The 16,007-nt window shown below is 25.8% G+C and overlaps 1 protein-coding gene across 4 annotated transcripts; it reads left to right on the top strand.

Annotated features, from left to right (window-relative positions):
• The first annotated feature begins 129 nt into the window (after positions 1-129).
• LOC108001674 (small glutamine-rich tetratricopeptide repeat-containing protein beta) lies at positions 130-15,794 on the top strand. 4 transcript variants are annotated; one of them, XM_062076189.1, is made up of 6 exons: positions 130-11,430; positions 13,683-13,949; positions 14,169-14,378; positions 14,482-14,635; positions 14,712-14,812; positions 14,895-15,794. In XM_062076189.1, the coding sequence occupies exons 2-6, from the start codon at positions 13,926-13,928 to the stop codon at positions 15,141-15,143; spliced, it is 738 nt and encodes a 245-aa protein (XP_061932173.1). In that variant the 5' UTR covers positions 130-11,430; positions 13,683-13,925; the 3' UTR covers positions 15,144-15,794. The 4 variants fall into 4 exon arrangements, with proteins under 4 accessions (XP_061932173.1, XP_061932172.1, XP_061932170.1 ...); XM_062076188.1 differs by having other exon boundaries at positions 130-11,434; XM_062076186.1 differs by having other exon boundaries at positions 130-11,583; positions 13,683-13,770.
• Positions 15,795-16,007: the final 213 nt, after the last annotated feature.

The raw sequence follows: 16,007 nt of genomic DNA, 5'->3' as shown, positions 1-16,007 counted from the left end.
TACTTACCGTGCGCACGTCCAAGTGTGTCGTCCAATTTAAGAATTAGATTAAACAAACAAAAAAAAAAAATACAAATGCGAATGCGAGAAGAGGGTCCAAAAGTTAGTAAGGGCTTATCATGTGCCACGTCCGGAAAAGACTATATTTCTTTTTTCTGCCGGCAGGAAGAAAGAAAAAGATTAGCACAGACTGTCCACAAACTGCCGCGAATCGTACATAAGATCTGCTACTCGCCAATTTCTTTCTTTTTGTTCTTTTTTTTTCTTTTTTTTCTTTTCTTTTTTTTTTTTTATTTTATGTTTGTTCAAAGAGTCTCGTTAGAATTAGAAAGAAATGAATTATTAATTTTTCTGCTAAGAGAGAGAGACCATTTATGCTTCACAAATCTAAAAAAATAATTCTTTGTTATTTCTTCGTTCTCTTTTTTTTTTTTTTCTTCACCACTTGGCCCGCACTGTATGTCGTAAATATGGTCGCTATATCTTTCCTAAATCAAGCAAAAAAATGGCACAAGTTGGGAACCAATATTGCAACAATTAAAATAAAATTTAAAAAAAGTTAAAAGTGAAAAAAAACATAATAAACAAAAAAAGAAAGAATAAGAATACATTACAAATACTTTTTAGATTTATCTGCCATAAAGTGATATAACAAAGCGAATCACTGTACGGTTAATACAGTTTGCATATTACATATTTTTCATTTTGGAAGAAACAGAACTGAAGTTAAAGAATGGAAAATGGAAACAAAATGGACCTTGCCCCTTCCAAATCACGCGATCGCTCGTAGTGGTTCCGGTTGTGTATATCGTATGCTAGGGTAGATCCATTTTATACGATTTCGAAAATCTTATTAGTCACTGAAAGAAAGAATGCTCAGCGCCATCATCGATATGATCAAACATTTCATACGCAGCAAAATAAAAATACAAAAAAAATATACATACATATATATATATATAAGTGAAATAAGAAAAAATAAAACAATAAAATCGAAATATTAAAATAAATAAGTTTCTTATAGTAATTATTATTAATAGTCGTCATCGGCGATAAATATATAGTATATAATATGTTGTACAGTGTGCGCCAATTTATTACGCGTATGAATATCTTCTTCGTGTAATTAATATTATTATTATGACGATAAATACTAATATAATTATTGATGCTACTGCTATCATTATTGTTCGAATAGTTAGGTAGATAGATATAATGCAAATTCTTTGTTAGAGAAAAATGAAAGAAACGAAAAACGATGTTAATCAAGCTAATGTTTTCCATCGAATGTGTAACGAAAGTTTACAATGTTGAAGTTTCTAAAATATCTTTTTATCTGTTTACTATGTTATTTTTGAAATCGAATGCATAAGCATATTGGATGAATTTTAAATGTAGTAATTTTGAACGTGTCCTTTTATGCCATTGCCTTTAATTTCTTCGTTTTTTTTTTTCTCTCTTTTCAAATTGATACGCAGTTGCCTTTTATATTTGTATACGAGATGAGTGTTTTTTATTTCGCGTTTTTGTTTCACATTCAATAAGGATTTGCAGATAATTGCGAGTGCTTTGTGATAGAAAGTGAAGGAATCGAGAAAGAATAATATAAAGAAAGAGAATTTGGCACGTATTAATTCAATATATTGCGTATACATCGCCATTTATGTGAATGAAATTTGTATGATATTGACGATCTTAGGAATTTAAATATTGGTATATAGGGTTTTACACTCTTATAGGATACATGTTTGAACTTTCTTCTTCCATGTAGTGATTGTTTTAATATGCGAAAATATTATAGTTTCAATTTAAAAATTTTATAATAATTTTTTTCTTATATATATAAATTTAATTAAAAAAAAATGAATTTTTTGATTTGATCTGTTTCGTTTAAATATTATATGAGTTTTATGTTTCTTCTTTGATATATTCATTTAGGTTTATATAAATATACTTTGAAAATTGTTAGAAGATTAAAATTGAATATTAAAACGTCCAATATTATTACAACTCTTTTTTAATAATGAAAGGATAGTTAAGCTTGCCTTGAATGAAGTCCTTGTTATATTTTTACTGAAATTTTATCGTACATCGTTATTTGCGCTTTGAGTTTTCTTTTTCTTTTTCTATCCAAATCCCTTACATTATTTATAATTTGCTGAAATATATTATTATATTCTTAAAAAGTAAATATTGATAAATGATTAGCGTTCCATATATGATGGATTTTAAACCATTATAATTTAACTCTTAATTTATATTTTAAAAAGACATATCCTTAATATAATTTTTTATTAGAACATTTTAAAATATTAATTATGCTTATACACACAACAAAAAGTATAATTCGTTTATAAATTAATAATTGATGTAATTCGTTATCTTTTGAAAGTTTCTTATCTTTTTGAAAGATTTTTGAGCAAAGAATAAAAAAAATTCTGAATTTGTTATTAGATATTTTATAGATTCATTGTTTGCTCTTCTTAAAACTCTCTGTGCAATGTATTTGCTCTTTTTATGTATTATATTTATACTTATCCACAACATTAATGAGAAGAAAGTGTATAGATATCTGGAAACATCGATTTATAAATGCATTTGATGGGGTTAAAGAGAAGAGAAAGACAAAGTAACGAAAGTTTTAAAATATTAAATGATCTTGTTATTAAGAAGAAAAGATTAACTGGGCGCTACAGAAGTATGCATGGCACAGTGTTGACAAGTATTTTCTACTGACTGCAACGAATTTAAAAAATGCAAATCTTATGTAAAAAACCATATTCATAGATATTCAAGATAAATTAATTTAACCTATTTTTATATATAAAAATATGTCTATATGAATAAATAAATAAATATATACATATATACCATTATAAGATCTATCGTGTGTGAATTCACGGAAATAAATAATAATTGTAAAAATGCTAATATCGAAATAGATATGGTTTTAGTTGTAACTAAAAAATAATAGGAATCATTGTTATTTAATTTGGACTATGTCCCTTTTTTTGTAGATGTAATTGATAGGCAATTTTATCTTTACTCACTCTTTTTCCCCTGCATTTACGAAAAAAAAAAAAATATAATAAAAATTATGAAATATTAATTCATGCGTTTCTTTTTACTCTCATTACACTTTACCACTTTTTACAATCAAACCAGAGAATTATGGAAAAATAGTGAATGTAATTATATACAACAGATATTTATACAATGCGCAGAATAAAAAGAAAACGCGTAAAAGAGAGAAAAAAGTTTTCAGAAAGTTCTTTTAATATTGTCATACTGTGCCATACATATTCACTTCGGTGTACGATGGTTCAGTAAAATATTCGTATTTAGATTAATAAATATAATTAGTAAATATTCCAATTTTGATTTTTATATTTTCATTATTCGCGCACTGATTATAGAACAAATGAAATTATATTTAGTATATATATCATTTATATATACTAAATTTGTATAACATTCCTATGACGTAAGTAGTAAGGTTAAAAAAAAAATAATAAAATAGTGAAATAATAATCCAAGAAAAAAGAAGATTTAAATCAATTATTTAAATAATATTCTCTCCGTTTTTTTTTTTTTTTTTGATTAATTTCAATTAATTTTATGTACAATTTCTTACGAAATTTTATATGTTTATTTTTGTTATTGTCACAATCAACGTGTATATAAATAATATCAATCAAGAGTGTAAAATCATAATCGAATTGAAGCAGAAACAATGTTTGAAGAGACTGAATTAAAAAACACTCGATTTATAGAAAATCGTAAAATTCAAGTGCAACTTAAGTAAACGATGCAATAATTGCGCCACATTTCAAACGTGAGAGTATATACATTCAATGGATCCAAATACTCAATGGAATATGCATGAAATGAGAACAGAATATCAGATGAGAATAGTACATTAGAGATTTATCTCATTATTAGTTCTTTTAGACTTGCATAAATATTTGAAGCTCAGTATATAAGCTCAAAACTATTGGAATAAATGATATCTGTATAGAAAATAACGTCATAGCGAAGTAAGTGCTCTTAACAATGCATTTGATAATTCGTAATGATTAAGTTTGATCATCTGTATATTATCAATTTCGTTATTCCGTTGTTAAAACGCTTCAAACGAAAAGAATTTCATTTCTATCGCCTCCTACATTTTTTTCCTTATTACCTTATTATATCGTTACAGATTTGATTTCTCAAAACTTTTGATATCGAATTTATTTGAATGATCGAAATTACAAACACATGTATCAATCATGTGCAATTTATAAACACACGTTTTGTTATCGTCGAGTATATTCAAAATCGAAGATCGCGTGATCAATTTAAGATTAATCAAAATTCCAAGATGTTTAGATCAGTCTCTTGTTTACACTTTATTTTTTATCCTTTTTAAATTTTTTGTTTCTTAAAATCTTATTTTTCGATATTTCTAGCTTTTTTAAAAAATTTTTCTTCTATTATGTTTCATTCGTCTTTGAAAGAATATAATCTTCTTTTCATTCCTTTATAAATCATTCTTTATTCGGTATTATCACGTTTCCTTATTTATTTGTTTTTGTATACGAATTTAACAAAAAAAGTAATATATCTATCTTCTTACTTCATTTCTTAAAAAAGAAATCTTTAAACGACGAAATAATCACGTTCAAGTCATTGAATCGACGGAAGATTTCGAAAGATGATTCACACTTTATCATCGATTTTCAGATATATACACGTGTACGTATATGTATATATATACGTAGTGTTTTATCATCAAGTAAAGAAAGAACAGTATCAGACTTTTTTCGCGAATCAAAATTTTTGACGAGTAAATTCTATTAATTATTATGTCTGTTTCAATCTTTGGCTCTCTCTCTCTCTCTCTCTCTCTCTCTCTCTCTCTCTCTCTCACTCTTTTCTTTTTAAAATTTTTTTCTTTTAATTTTTTCAAAGCTTAAGAATAAAAGGAAAAAAGCAGAAAATCCAAGTGCCAATTTTAGCGAAGCAAGAGTATAATGACTATACTTATATACATATATATTATAAAAATATATATATATACAATATATTTAGCGTAATTCCATGTGCATTATTTCTTACGATATTAATACGTGTGAACACTGATAAGAGAGGAAAATTTTCAGAAATATTTTTCTTTTTATGTCTAAAGAAGGAACTTATTAGAAACATGTATTAACGAGTTTTAGAAAAAAGTATCATTTGTAAAGAAACTGTCTCCCTTTCCTTACTCCTCATTTCCTCCTTGTTCATGGAGAAAACGTATCATTATCGAAATGATATATACTTAGATAAATTTTTAAAAAGAGAATTTTCGTGTCTTAGTTGAGGAAGTTGTGTAAAACGAAAAAAAAGTGAGATGATGTGCCGCGCTTTAGATAAAATTAAAATTTAAGTTGTTAGACTTTTCATTGGTGTTTTATTGGTGTCGACTTTTTTATATTTTTTTTCACGGTCCCCCTTTCTCTTTCTAAATGTTATCGTTAATCATCTAATAATCGTAAAGCGTCGCTGAGTTCTATCAATTTGTCGACGCTTTGGACATTCTTCGAAACGAGATTTCTTCGATCATTCTTTTCGCAAAGTCTTTCGCTTCAAACTTGTTGTTAGTGTTCCTATTGGTAGAAAATTCCTCGTTATAACGCTTGAGCAAAATTGACAAACTTTTCAATCTGTGAATGTGTTTCTAAAAATTCTCACTTTTGTTAAAAATAAATTAAATTTATTTTCTGTCAAATGCTAGTTAAGATGTACTGTAAAATGAATATAATAAAAATCTCTTATTAAAAATAGATGAAATTATAATAAAAATATTTGCACAATTTCTCTAAAGTTTAAAAAAAAATATTTAATAGGACAAAGATTAAAAAGCTTAAACATTCATATATAAAAATATATTCTTAATAATTGACTACTTTTTCAGATTTTTTTTTTAATTATTTATTGTCATCATAGTTTTTTCCCGGTAATCCTGATAATTTCGATAATCAAATCTTCAAATTATTACAAAAGTAACAATAGATTATTTTAATTTTATTGTCCATCCCTGTCTCCACTGCCTCTTTCGGCCGTCCTGACATAACAGAAAAATTTCTCGTTATATAATATTGCATGAATATAGTTCCATCACGTGGCTAAGCGAGGAGAACGATTTAAGAAAAAAAATCAAAATGATTTGTAGGATACAATCTTTATAAACATGAGAAACAAATTAAAAAAAATTCTCTTATATAGGTTATATAATATACAAAATTTTATCTTGTGATTTGTTAATCATATTTTTCGACGTGTGTTCTGAAAATATTTTAAATCATCGAATAAAATATTAAATGTAATAGATTTTTATCAAAGACCATTGAAAATTTAGATCAATATTTAATTCAAATTTTTTATTTCGACACTTCAATCGAAAGTAAATTTGTTTCCTTTTATTTATTTATTTTTGGAAAAAAAATTAAGTTTTTTTTAACGAATTTTGACACAATCATTTAAACTATTCATCAATAGAATTGTTCATTACAATATTTTAATATTTTAAATCATATGCTAAAAATCATGCAATATATTAGATTAAATTTAAATCACTGATATCAATGAAATAAAGATAAATATTTTTGTTAGATGATATGTTATAACATGAAATAATAGAGCTTTTGCAATACTTTTAATTATTAGAATATAAAAATTTATAATTTAGTTACAATCGTAGATATAGTTGTTTATCTTAACATTTTTTTTAAATTTTATTTTATATATTTTGTTTTATTTTCAAGTATTTGATTTAATCTTAAATAATAATCAATTAATTAATATGATTTAATATCAACAAACTTATTACTAAAAATTGCAATTATAAAAAGGAAATATCTAATATTACTGGTTATCTGATTATACAAAATCCGGTTTTTAATTACACTATCCATCATTTTATGATCGTTATAACACATGTATAAAAAGATCTCATGTCTTGACAAAACAGTATGTTCTGGTATACCAATCTTATAATAAACTTTCCAATTTCATTTACGATTTTCATAAAATATCTAAGCAAAGAAAATTACGCTTTCGAATAAAGGAAGTTTCATTTCCGTTTGTTTTTAACGAATCAATCAATTAAGTTGGAAAATATGCGATACGTAAAATCATATCAATCCAAATGAAGTGCATTAAGTAGTTAATTAAACGATGTATAGATCGCGTGACTAGTTCGGTACTGCATTTCGTACATGCGCAAGTCATAATTGCCAACAAAAACTAATTTCCAATCGTGTTCTTTCTTTTTCGCGTGACACATAATGTGTGAATGTACTAATATTTCCACTTCATTGCAATATGATATTGGAGTTTCTCGTCGAAATGCAATTTCGAATTCTTACGGTGAATGCTTTCAAAGATATTACCAACAACGAAGAAATTTTCCAATGTTTCTTATGAGAGAAGAATGCTTCAAATTAGATTCATTTATTGTTGCAACATAAATCGTTTGTCGTATGTGATAAGATATAGAGGGAAGGGAAGAGAAAGGATAATCGTGACAACAAGTTATTGGATAACAAAACGGGCATAATTTAGGCCTGGAAATATTGCTATGGTCATTTTCTTCCTTGCTTATTATGGTAGATCTTTATTGACGAATGAGTTACCTGACGAGCGATATAACATTTGTTTATCGCATAGTACTATATTTTTTGACTGTGATGTTAGAATCTTTGTAATAACATAGATTGCATAAAGATTTCGTTCGATAGAGATTCGATGAAGAAATATCTCATCAATTGGAAACCTATATTTGCAATATGATAGAATGGGATCCCGTGATCACTTTTTTTTCCTTTCGTTGATTCCATGTTGTCTGACACGATTAATCGAAATGTTAACTTCTTCGACACAATGACGTAAACGCGCGAATTGTTCGTTCGTCATTGTTTTTACATTAAGCGATACGATACTACGCTTTTACGATTCGCATAATAAATATATACATTTCACAATCGTAAGAAATGTTTATAATTTGAGTATTATCGATAAGGAAAGATCTTTCAAATCTTTCCACGTACATCGAAATTAATCGTAAATATTATCGCTATCGTATCAAAAAATTTGAGTTTTAGTTAATTATAATGATCGTCCGACGAGCTAACGTTTCGATATATGTAAATTGATTTTTGCAAATATACAATACGAAGGGTACATATTGTTGCATAACCTATCATAGAATTTGGGTTAACATGTATGTATGCATGTATCTGTAGCAAAAAAAATAACGTTTAAACATTCGAGAGGTTAAGACATGAAGAAGTTGTAATTTTTTGTATATACATAACATTCATTAATCTTGATGATCTAAGCATGTGACATCATTTTGTACAGGAATAGCCTTAGAAATATACATAGATATTGGGTAATTTTAAACTTTGCTCGAACACATCATAATGTTTCCGAATTGACTGAAACAAAATAAATTGGATGAATATTTATTTTGTATTACCAATAGTACGTATTATTAGTAATAGATATCGGATAATTACAGAATCTTAGAATTAAACGATACTTGACTTTTTTCGTTTAACCATCCTTTTTGTCCGTCACATCGAAGTTATTATCCATGAAGGTGCTCGAGCAAGGGACAAAATCGAATTAAACGTAAGAAAGGAAACTTCGTGATACGCGAAAAAGAGAGAAGTATAAAATATACTCATTAAAAATCATCCATGAATGTTACTTTGGACGGTGAAGAAAATTAGAATAAAGGAGAACGAAGAAACATGATTTCTATTACCCATATCAAATTAAGGGTTAGTTTATAAAGAAAAAAATATAACAAAAAAAAAAAAAAAAATAGAAAATATAAAAAAAATAGTAATAATAAAGAAATAGAAACTAATCTCGTACTCACCATGAATGACGTATCGAAATAGTTTTCATTGGTTCTAATAATAAAAAACGACGATGGATGCCTTTTGTCTATGGAACGATTACGAGGTTGGTATTTCAATGCGATTATCAAGAAATACAAAAATTATTGCATACTATCAGAGAAAGTTATATTCTCTAAGTGCTTATTAAATATATATTACTTCACATGGTCGAATGATTCAATTGATTTATAAAACATGATGATTTAAAATGTATAGAAGGCAGCTTGAGAGTTTTCATTGTCCTCTTAACTGCTATCACCTTTACCAATCGAGGCCAATATATTATCTTTTAATGATTTTGAGCATTTTCTTTCCATTATTTTCGGAAAATGAAAGGAACAGGGAAAATGGAACGACAACGATATAGAAAAGAAAACGAAACTTGTTGTTTTCTCTTTTCCCTTTTTTTCTCTTTTCTTTATATTTAAAGAAATTTGACGAATAAGCGAACGATAAGCGAAAATAGAAAAAGAATCACACATATATGCGCAAATACAAATACACAACATAAAATGATTAAACGATCCCATAGAATGGATCATCTCGTCGATAAATATATGTATAATACGCGATTCTTTTATTGACGACACTGCATTGCTTCCCTTGACAAAGGCTCATGTATTCATTATATAGTTATATTTGCAATCATTTCTTATATATATATATATATATATATATATAGGTATATATACAAAAGCAAAAACTGGAAAAAAAGAAAAAAATATTTAAATATTGTTGGCAAGTGCGATGAATGACTGCGTGGAACATTATCGACAGGAGGAAAACGATTTAACTCGATATATAATAAATGATTATAAATGGAAAAAAAAGAAATATGTATATTTCTTTTCAATATTGGAATAACTATAATATATGTGGGGGAAAGAAAACAGATTTATTATTCTGTCTTTCTTATTCTGTTGATTATATTCTATTTTACTTCTTTTTTCTTTCCCCCTCATTTTTCTTCCGTTAATGATTATTATAATTATTATTATTATTATTGCTATTATGATAATTATTATTATTCTTTATTATTATTATTATTATTATTATTAATGTTATTACATAAATATAATCATTCGATTATGTTATCCTCGAGTGTTAGACTGGGATGTGCAATGTTGCGACGGTTCAAAATCAATATTTATCTCCAAGTATAATTAAATTGTTAAAAAATTTAAAAAAAATCGTATTTTTTGTAAGCGGGGAACATTTTTCGTCTAAATGTTGACTACACGAAAAATGTTGCGAATTATCAATTTTAAATTGGCATATTTTTATCAATGTCAGTAGCTGATCCTGAATTTATATAGAAGATTTATAATTAAAAGTATTAACAATTAAATAATACGAAAAATTCATTCGCATATTTAAAAAACATAATGCGTATCAATTATCTGAATTTGATTTAGCCGATTATTTGTGTTGTGTAAACGCAAAACAAATATATAAATCAAATAATTGTTCATGAAATCATATCATATGCAAAATTTTAATCAAACTATAGTAAACATCTAGATAACGTGTGCCTGTTGCCTTATAAAGAACATATATAAATTATTTTAGCAACACAATGTCCCATAATAAGTCATGAGTGTTCTAAAATATTTCACAAAGTTATTAGGGGATTGTTCATTAAAATATAAATTTATCATTTAATATATATATATTTTTTAAATATTCAAATTTTATTGAATAAAATTATACTAATGAAGTTTTTCATTTCTATAATATATACATATATAATCCCCTAATTATTTCAATTAATATATTCACTATAGCATAAAGAAATTTTCGTTTAAAATAATAAAAAAAATTTTAGATCTAAGATTTAATTGTGATGTTAAGGTTATGTTTTCAACTACTACTGAAATATTTTCACGAAACGAATTAAATGTTATATCTAATGCCTAATTAATATCTAAAAAGATATATGTTGCAACACAACCGAATCCATGGTTATTTTCTGTAAATATAATTATTATACGTAGATCTTTTTATACGTGTTCCAAAACGTGGTATGATCGTTGACGAAATACTATATAGTTAAAATAATAAAGTATACCGGTGGAAAAAGAATGAGAAGTAGGGGAAAAAAGAGAGAAAAAGATAATTTCTTTTCTATAGTGGACTCTTTGGTTTGTGGTTATTGGCGAGAGGCACACACAGAACCGAAACGCTATTGCGCGAAACAATTTCCTCCGTTTCTTGCTACGATTCTGTTTCACGCATAGTTCCGGCCGTTTCCCCGCGTGCTTTTGTTTTATTCGAGAACAAAAGAAAAAAAAAGAAAACATAAGAACCGTGTGTGTTAAATATGTACGTGTGAAAATATTGTATGAAGAAAAAAATTATAAAGATGCTACTCGGAACATGAAAAAAAAAAGAAACAAGAAGAGGTTAGAATGGAAACTTATGAGCATGATGAAAATACAATTAATATGTAAAAAGAATGATGATATTCACTTTGTTGAACGAAGAAGAAAAAAGTGTGAGTAAGTCGATGGTTTTTACAATAAGATCAAGCTACGATATACATATGTAATAATTAAATACATATTGTGTTTTTTCTTGTATGACGACTACTGCTTGACAATTCATACGACGACGATTATGGTGACGACTACACAAGAATGTAAACGGAGTATGTATAAAATGTATTTTAAGTCTGGACAAAAAATCAATTTACACTTACAATTTACAGTAATGAGTAACAATAACTGATGTGGGTTGTGCATAAGAAAACGAAAACAAAAAGAAAAAAAATGAAAAGCGTATATATATGATAAACATGGCGATTCGTGATAATGGAGAATCGGATCGACTCAACGATCGAATTGCGCACGTGCTGCGTGTAGAAAACAAGTTTTCATCCCAGTGCGGATTCACTTCTTTCCTGGCTGTTCTTTTTTATTTTGTTTTGTCATATTCTGCTTATATAATTAAATTATGTGGTTCTCAGTTCAGTTAATCGTATTTCTGATAATTTCTTTCTGATAAACTTGCATAACATTGTTTTAAAATTTATTCATTTTTTACTGAATTTTTTGTTAAAATTCAGTAAATTCAGTAAAAATAAAATTTAAAATTAAACATAATAAAATAGAAGATAATAGAAAAAAGTGTTTATTGAATTGTAATTTTTTATATTAATTTTTATTTATTAAAAGACATGAAATAAAAGATAAAAAGGCACGTAAGGAAAAATAGAAAAGGATCGCACAGGTGAATAGGCGTTAGAAAATAAAACAGGAGTGCCAAAATCATCCGTGACTTCCGTCCCATTTGGGCAATAATAAGTACAGCAACTTGGCGAGAATACAAATGTTTGCCATTTGTCCTCCAATAATCGTAAGGATTCTTAATCTGTCCGTTATATCGATCCTTTTTTTGTATTGTACTCGAAAAATGATCAGTATATCCGTTATTTTCACCAAAATTTTTTGGTTGAAGATATCGTGTTCATATATTAGTAATAAAAACGGAAACAAATAAATATTAGTCATTGAAAAATAGAAAGAAAAAAGAAAAGTCTATTTGAAACACAATTTTACAACAAAGATCGTTACTTTCGAGCAATTGATACAAATAATCGATCTGAATAAAATAATATTGACACTCGCTATTAGTGCCTGTCATTTCGTCGATTCAGGACAGGGAGTGTTTCGTTGAGAAACCTCTAATTCCATTCGTCGAACTGACTAAAATGAGGTTGTATCCGATTCTCCATTTATGTATTATGGATGCTCTTTATTAAAAATAACAGATTGGTCGTAATCAATTTTGACGGCTAATTAAACTATAAAAAAAAATATTTATTCAGACGACTTGCCAGTTTCGTTGCACAGTATACACAATGTAGGTTCGAGCGAAATAAAAAAACATAAAAAAATAAATAAATCAATAATAATGGAAAGAAATTTAGAGATTATGGATTAAATGGATGAGTTGCATTAGTTATTTGAAAAGTTTCATGAAATATCGATGTATATATTTTAAGTTTGTATTATAATGCCCCCACTTAATTTGTATGAAATGGAGAATTTCAAATATTAAAATGATAAAAAAAATCCTCGTTTTTTTTCTATTTTTCTATTTTTATAATTTTTTGTCCTTAAATATTATATATCCCCATTTTATATATATTTAAATACACACATAACTTGAATCAATTCAATTCTTGTATTCCTATTACATATATGTCATTATTATGAGAGTATATATACATATATATATATATATATATGTATATGTATAATAATTGATAGTAAGAATATATGAAATACAATCTGTTTTATCTGATATCATGTTGATTTATATCATCATTATTGTCTATGATGAAAAATGTTTCATATAAAAAAAAAGGTTATAATATAAAAAGAGGTTATAATATAACTATTTTTTTCATTAAAAATATAATACTTAATACATGTCTTATATATACATGTATTTCAATATATAATCAAAACAACTTTAAATATATATATTATTATCATATTACATTATATCTAATTAATCTAATTTAATAAAAAAACTTCCATCGAAATATAGGAACTTTTTTATTTGATAATTTTCGATCGTTTTTGTTCAAATCGAATAGAAAAAAAATCTTTTTATTTTATAAAATTCGGTTGTTCATTTTTATATGAATAGTTTTTTAATAATATTTAATGGAAAAATATTGTGTATTAGAAAAAATATCAACATATTCTTGTTTTATTTAAACTTTTTAACATAATACAGCTGACAACGGGTGGAGGACTATGCGCAGTGCAGTATCACATGTTAATGTTCATCGCGCATGTACTTACCGGTGAAAACGACATGGCAGGTGTTTCGATTGCTTCTTATTGTTGACTATTTTTAATAGATAAGAAATTAACTACGATTATTCTGAAGGACAATGATAACGCATATGTTAGATAATAATTTATAAAATTATTTATTTTAATTTATTTTAATTAATTACCAAAATTATTGTGCAACATGTCGAACGCACGCGAAGCAGAGGTAAGCATTTATAATTGTTTCGTATCTATATTTTAATATTTATAATTTTTACTTTTAAAAAATTAATTAATAATTAAAATATAAACGCGAATATAATTTACATAATATCTTTTTATGTAAATTAATATTGAATATTAATCTGTATTACTTACGTTATGAAAGAGTTTAAACTTAATATTGCGGTACTTCACTTATTACATTATCACAATTTCATTGAAGGTACAAAATCTCAAGGAACGCGGAAATGCGTGTGTAAAAGAACAAAAATACGAAGAAGCTATGTTTCATTATACTCATGCTATTAAACTAGATCCACAGAATTATTCCTTGTATAGTAATCGATCATATGCATTTTTAAAATTACAACAATATCATTTTGCAATGGAAGATGCATTAATGACAATTCAATTAAAACCTGATTGGACCAAGGTATATTTATAATATTTTTATGCTTGTTAATAAGAAATAAATTTTGCAAAATATATACTTATATATATTGAATAAAATCATAGCATATTTAATCTTTTTATAGGGTTATTTTAGAAAAGCTGAAGTAGAATCACAAACATTTCGCTTCAGTGAAGCACTTCAATCTTACAATAAAGCTTTATCTCTTCAACCAAATGAACCAACAATTTTAGAGGCAATGAATAGAGTGTCCCGATTATTAATTAAAGACAAACGAGGTATTGGTATCAATAATAATAAAATAATTATATTAAAAATATTTTATATATTTTAATATAGTAAATTATTTTTTAGCTGATCAACAAATACCCTGGCTTGGAGCTGGTGTTGGTATTATACTTGGTGTAATAGTTGTAATTGCAGATTATGTTTTTACAAATAAACCTACATTAACGGTATTAAATTGATTTAATAGTTTTAAAAATCAGTTTTAAAATAAATGTTCATAATGGTTATTTTATTTTTTTTTTTCATTAGATGCAACATCCTCTTTTGATGGCCTTATTGACAATGTCTATAGCAATGTTGGGTTTTGGCATTGCAAAAGGATTCCGTTATTTCATAAAATGTCAAAGAAAATCACTTTTAGAACCTCCAGTGGATCTTTTTGGTGATAACAAAGAAGAATTTGATGATATTGAAACTGAAATGAATAATGAAAAAGAAAAACATCCCAAATATAGTAAAGCACAAGCAAGACAAAGATTCAAGAAAGGAAAATCGTAGTGTGCTTTGATATTAATGATATACATGCATTTTTATGTAAATTTTAACATCACTTTTTAGCATCTCAGGAAAGCACTGATTACTTATAATCAATGTTATTAGATAACATAAACAACAAAAAATTATATTGGTATTTATATTTTATACTTCTGTTATTGTTAAATAATGTTAAAGTACTGAAAACGTGCCAGAATTTCTGTATTTCTTTATATTTTATGTTTAAAAAATTTTTATATCAAATATTTCCTACTTAATAATTGAATCCATTTCTAAAAATATAATATTTTAATCATTTTGAGATATAGAAATAAGCAATGATAATATAATTATTGGTAAGTTATGTAGTACAAATATTTTTAAATTCCAAATTATAAAAAAAATTTTATTTGTTATATATAAATTATATAAATATTTAAAAACATGAAATATTTCAATTTTTACAAAAAGTAGTAAAAAATTATTTGTCATTTACACTTTGATATAGTCATATTGTAGGATCAAATAATTTAAATATTACCTTTATATGACTCATACAACGAATATCTTATCTTTGACATCAAAAGAGCGCGAGTACACTCAATTTTTTGCACTTTTCATCATCACTAATAAACATAAGAGAATTTTAAGTAAATATAATCAATTGCAGAAGAACTGTTTAATTTCTTATCCAATAACTAAACAAAATAATAACTGACAAAATTCTTTAACATGTATATATATATAATAAATTACTTTATTTAAATTTTAAACTTTATATAATATCATATATCATCTTTGTATTGCAAATTTAATTTATTTTTCCGAATTTTGAATTTCTATATAGAATTGTATATTAATATTATATTGTATTTATATATTTTTTTT

The sequence above is a fragment of the Apis cerana genome, linkage group LG6, assembly GCF_029169275.1.
Source record: "Apis cerana isolate GH-2021 linkage group LG6, AcerK_1.0, whole genome shotgun sequence".
In the NCBI taxonomy this organism is placed as follows: domain Eukaryota; kingdom Metazoa; phylum Arthropoda; class Insecta; order Hymenoptera; family Apidae; genus Apis; species Apis cerana.
Note: the sequence above shows the minus strand (reverse complement) of the source record. Positions and strands in the feature narration are given on the sequence as shown.

Excerpts from the sequence above, each read along its gene's own strand:
- LOC108001674 (XM_062076186.1), top strand. The coding sequence starts at position 13,741 with ATGTACTTACCGGTGAAAACGACATGGCAG. Across the intron at positions 14,379-14,481 it reads TAAAACCTGATTGGACCAAG|GGTTATTTTAGAAAAGCTGA; the intron begins GTATATTTATAA and ends ATCTTTTTATAG. Across the intron at positions 14,813-14,894 it reads CAAATAAACCTACATTAACG|ATGCAACATCCTCTTTTGAT; the intron begins GTATTAAATTGA and ends TTTTTTCATTAG.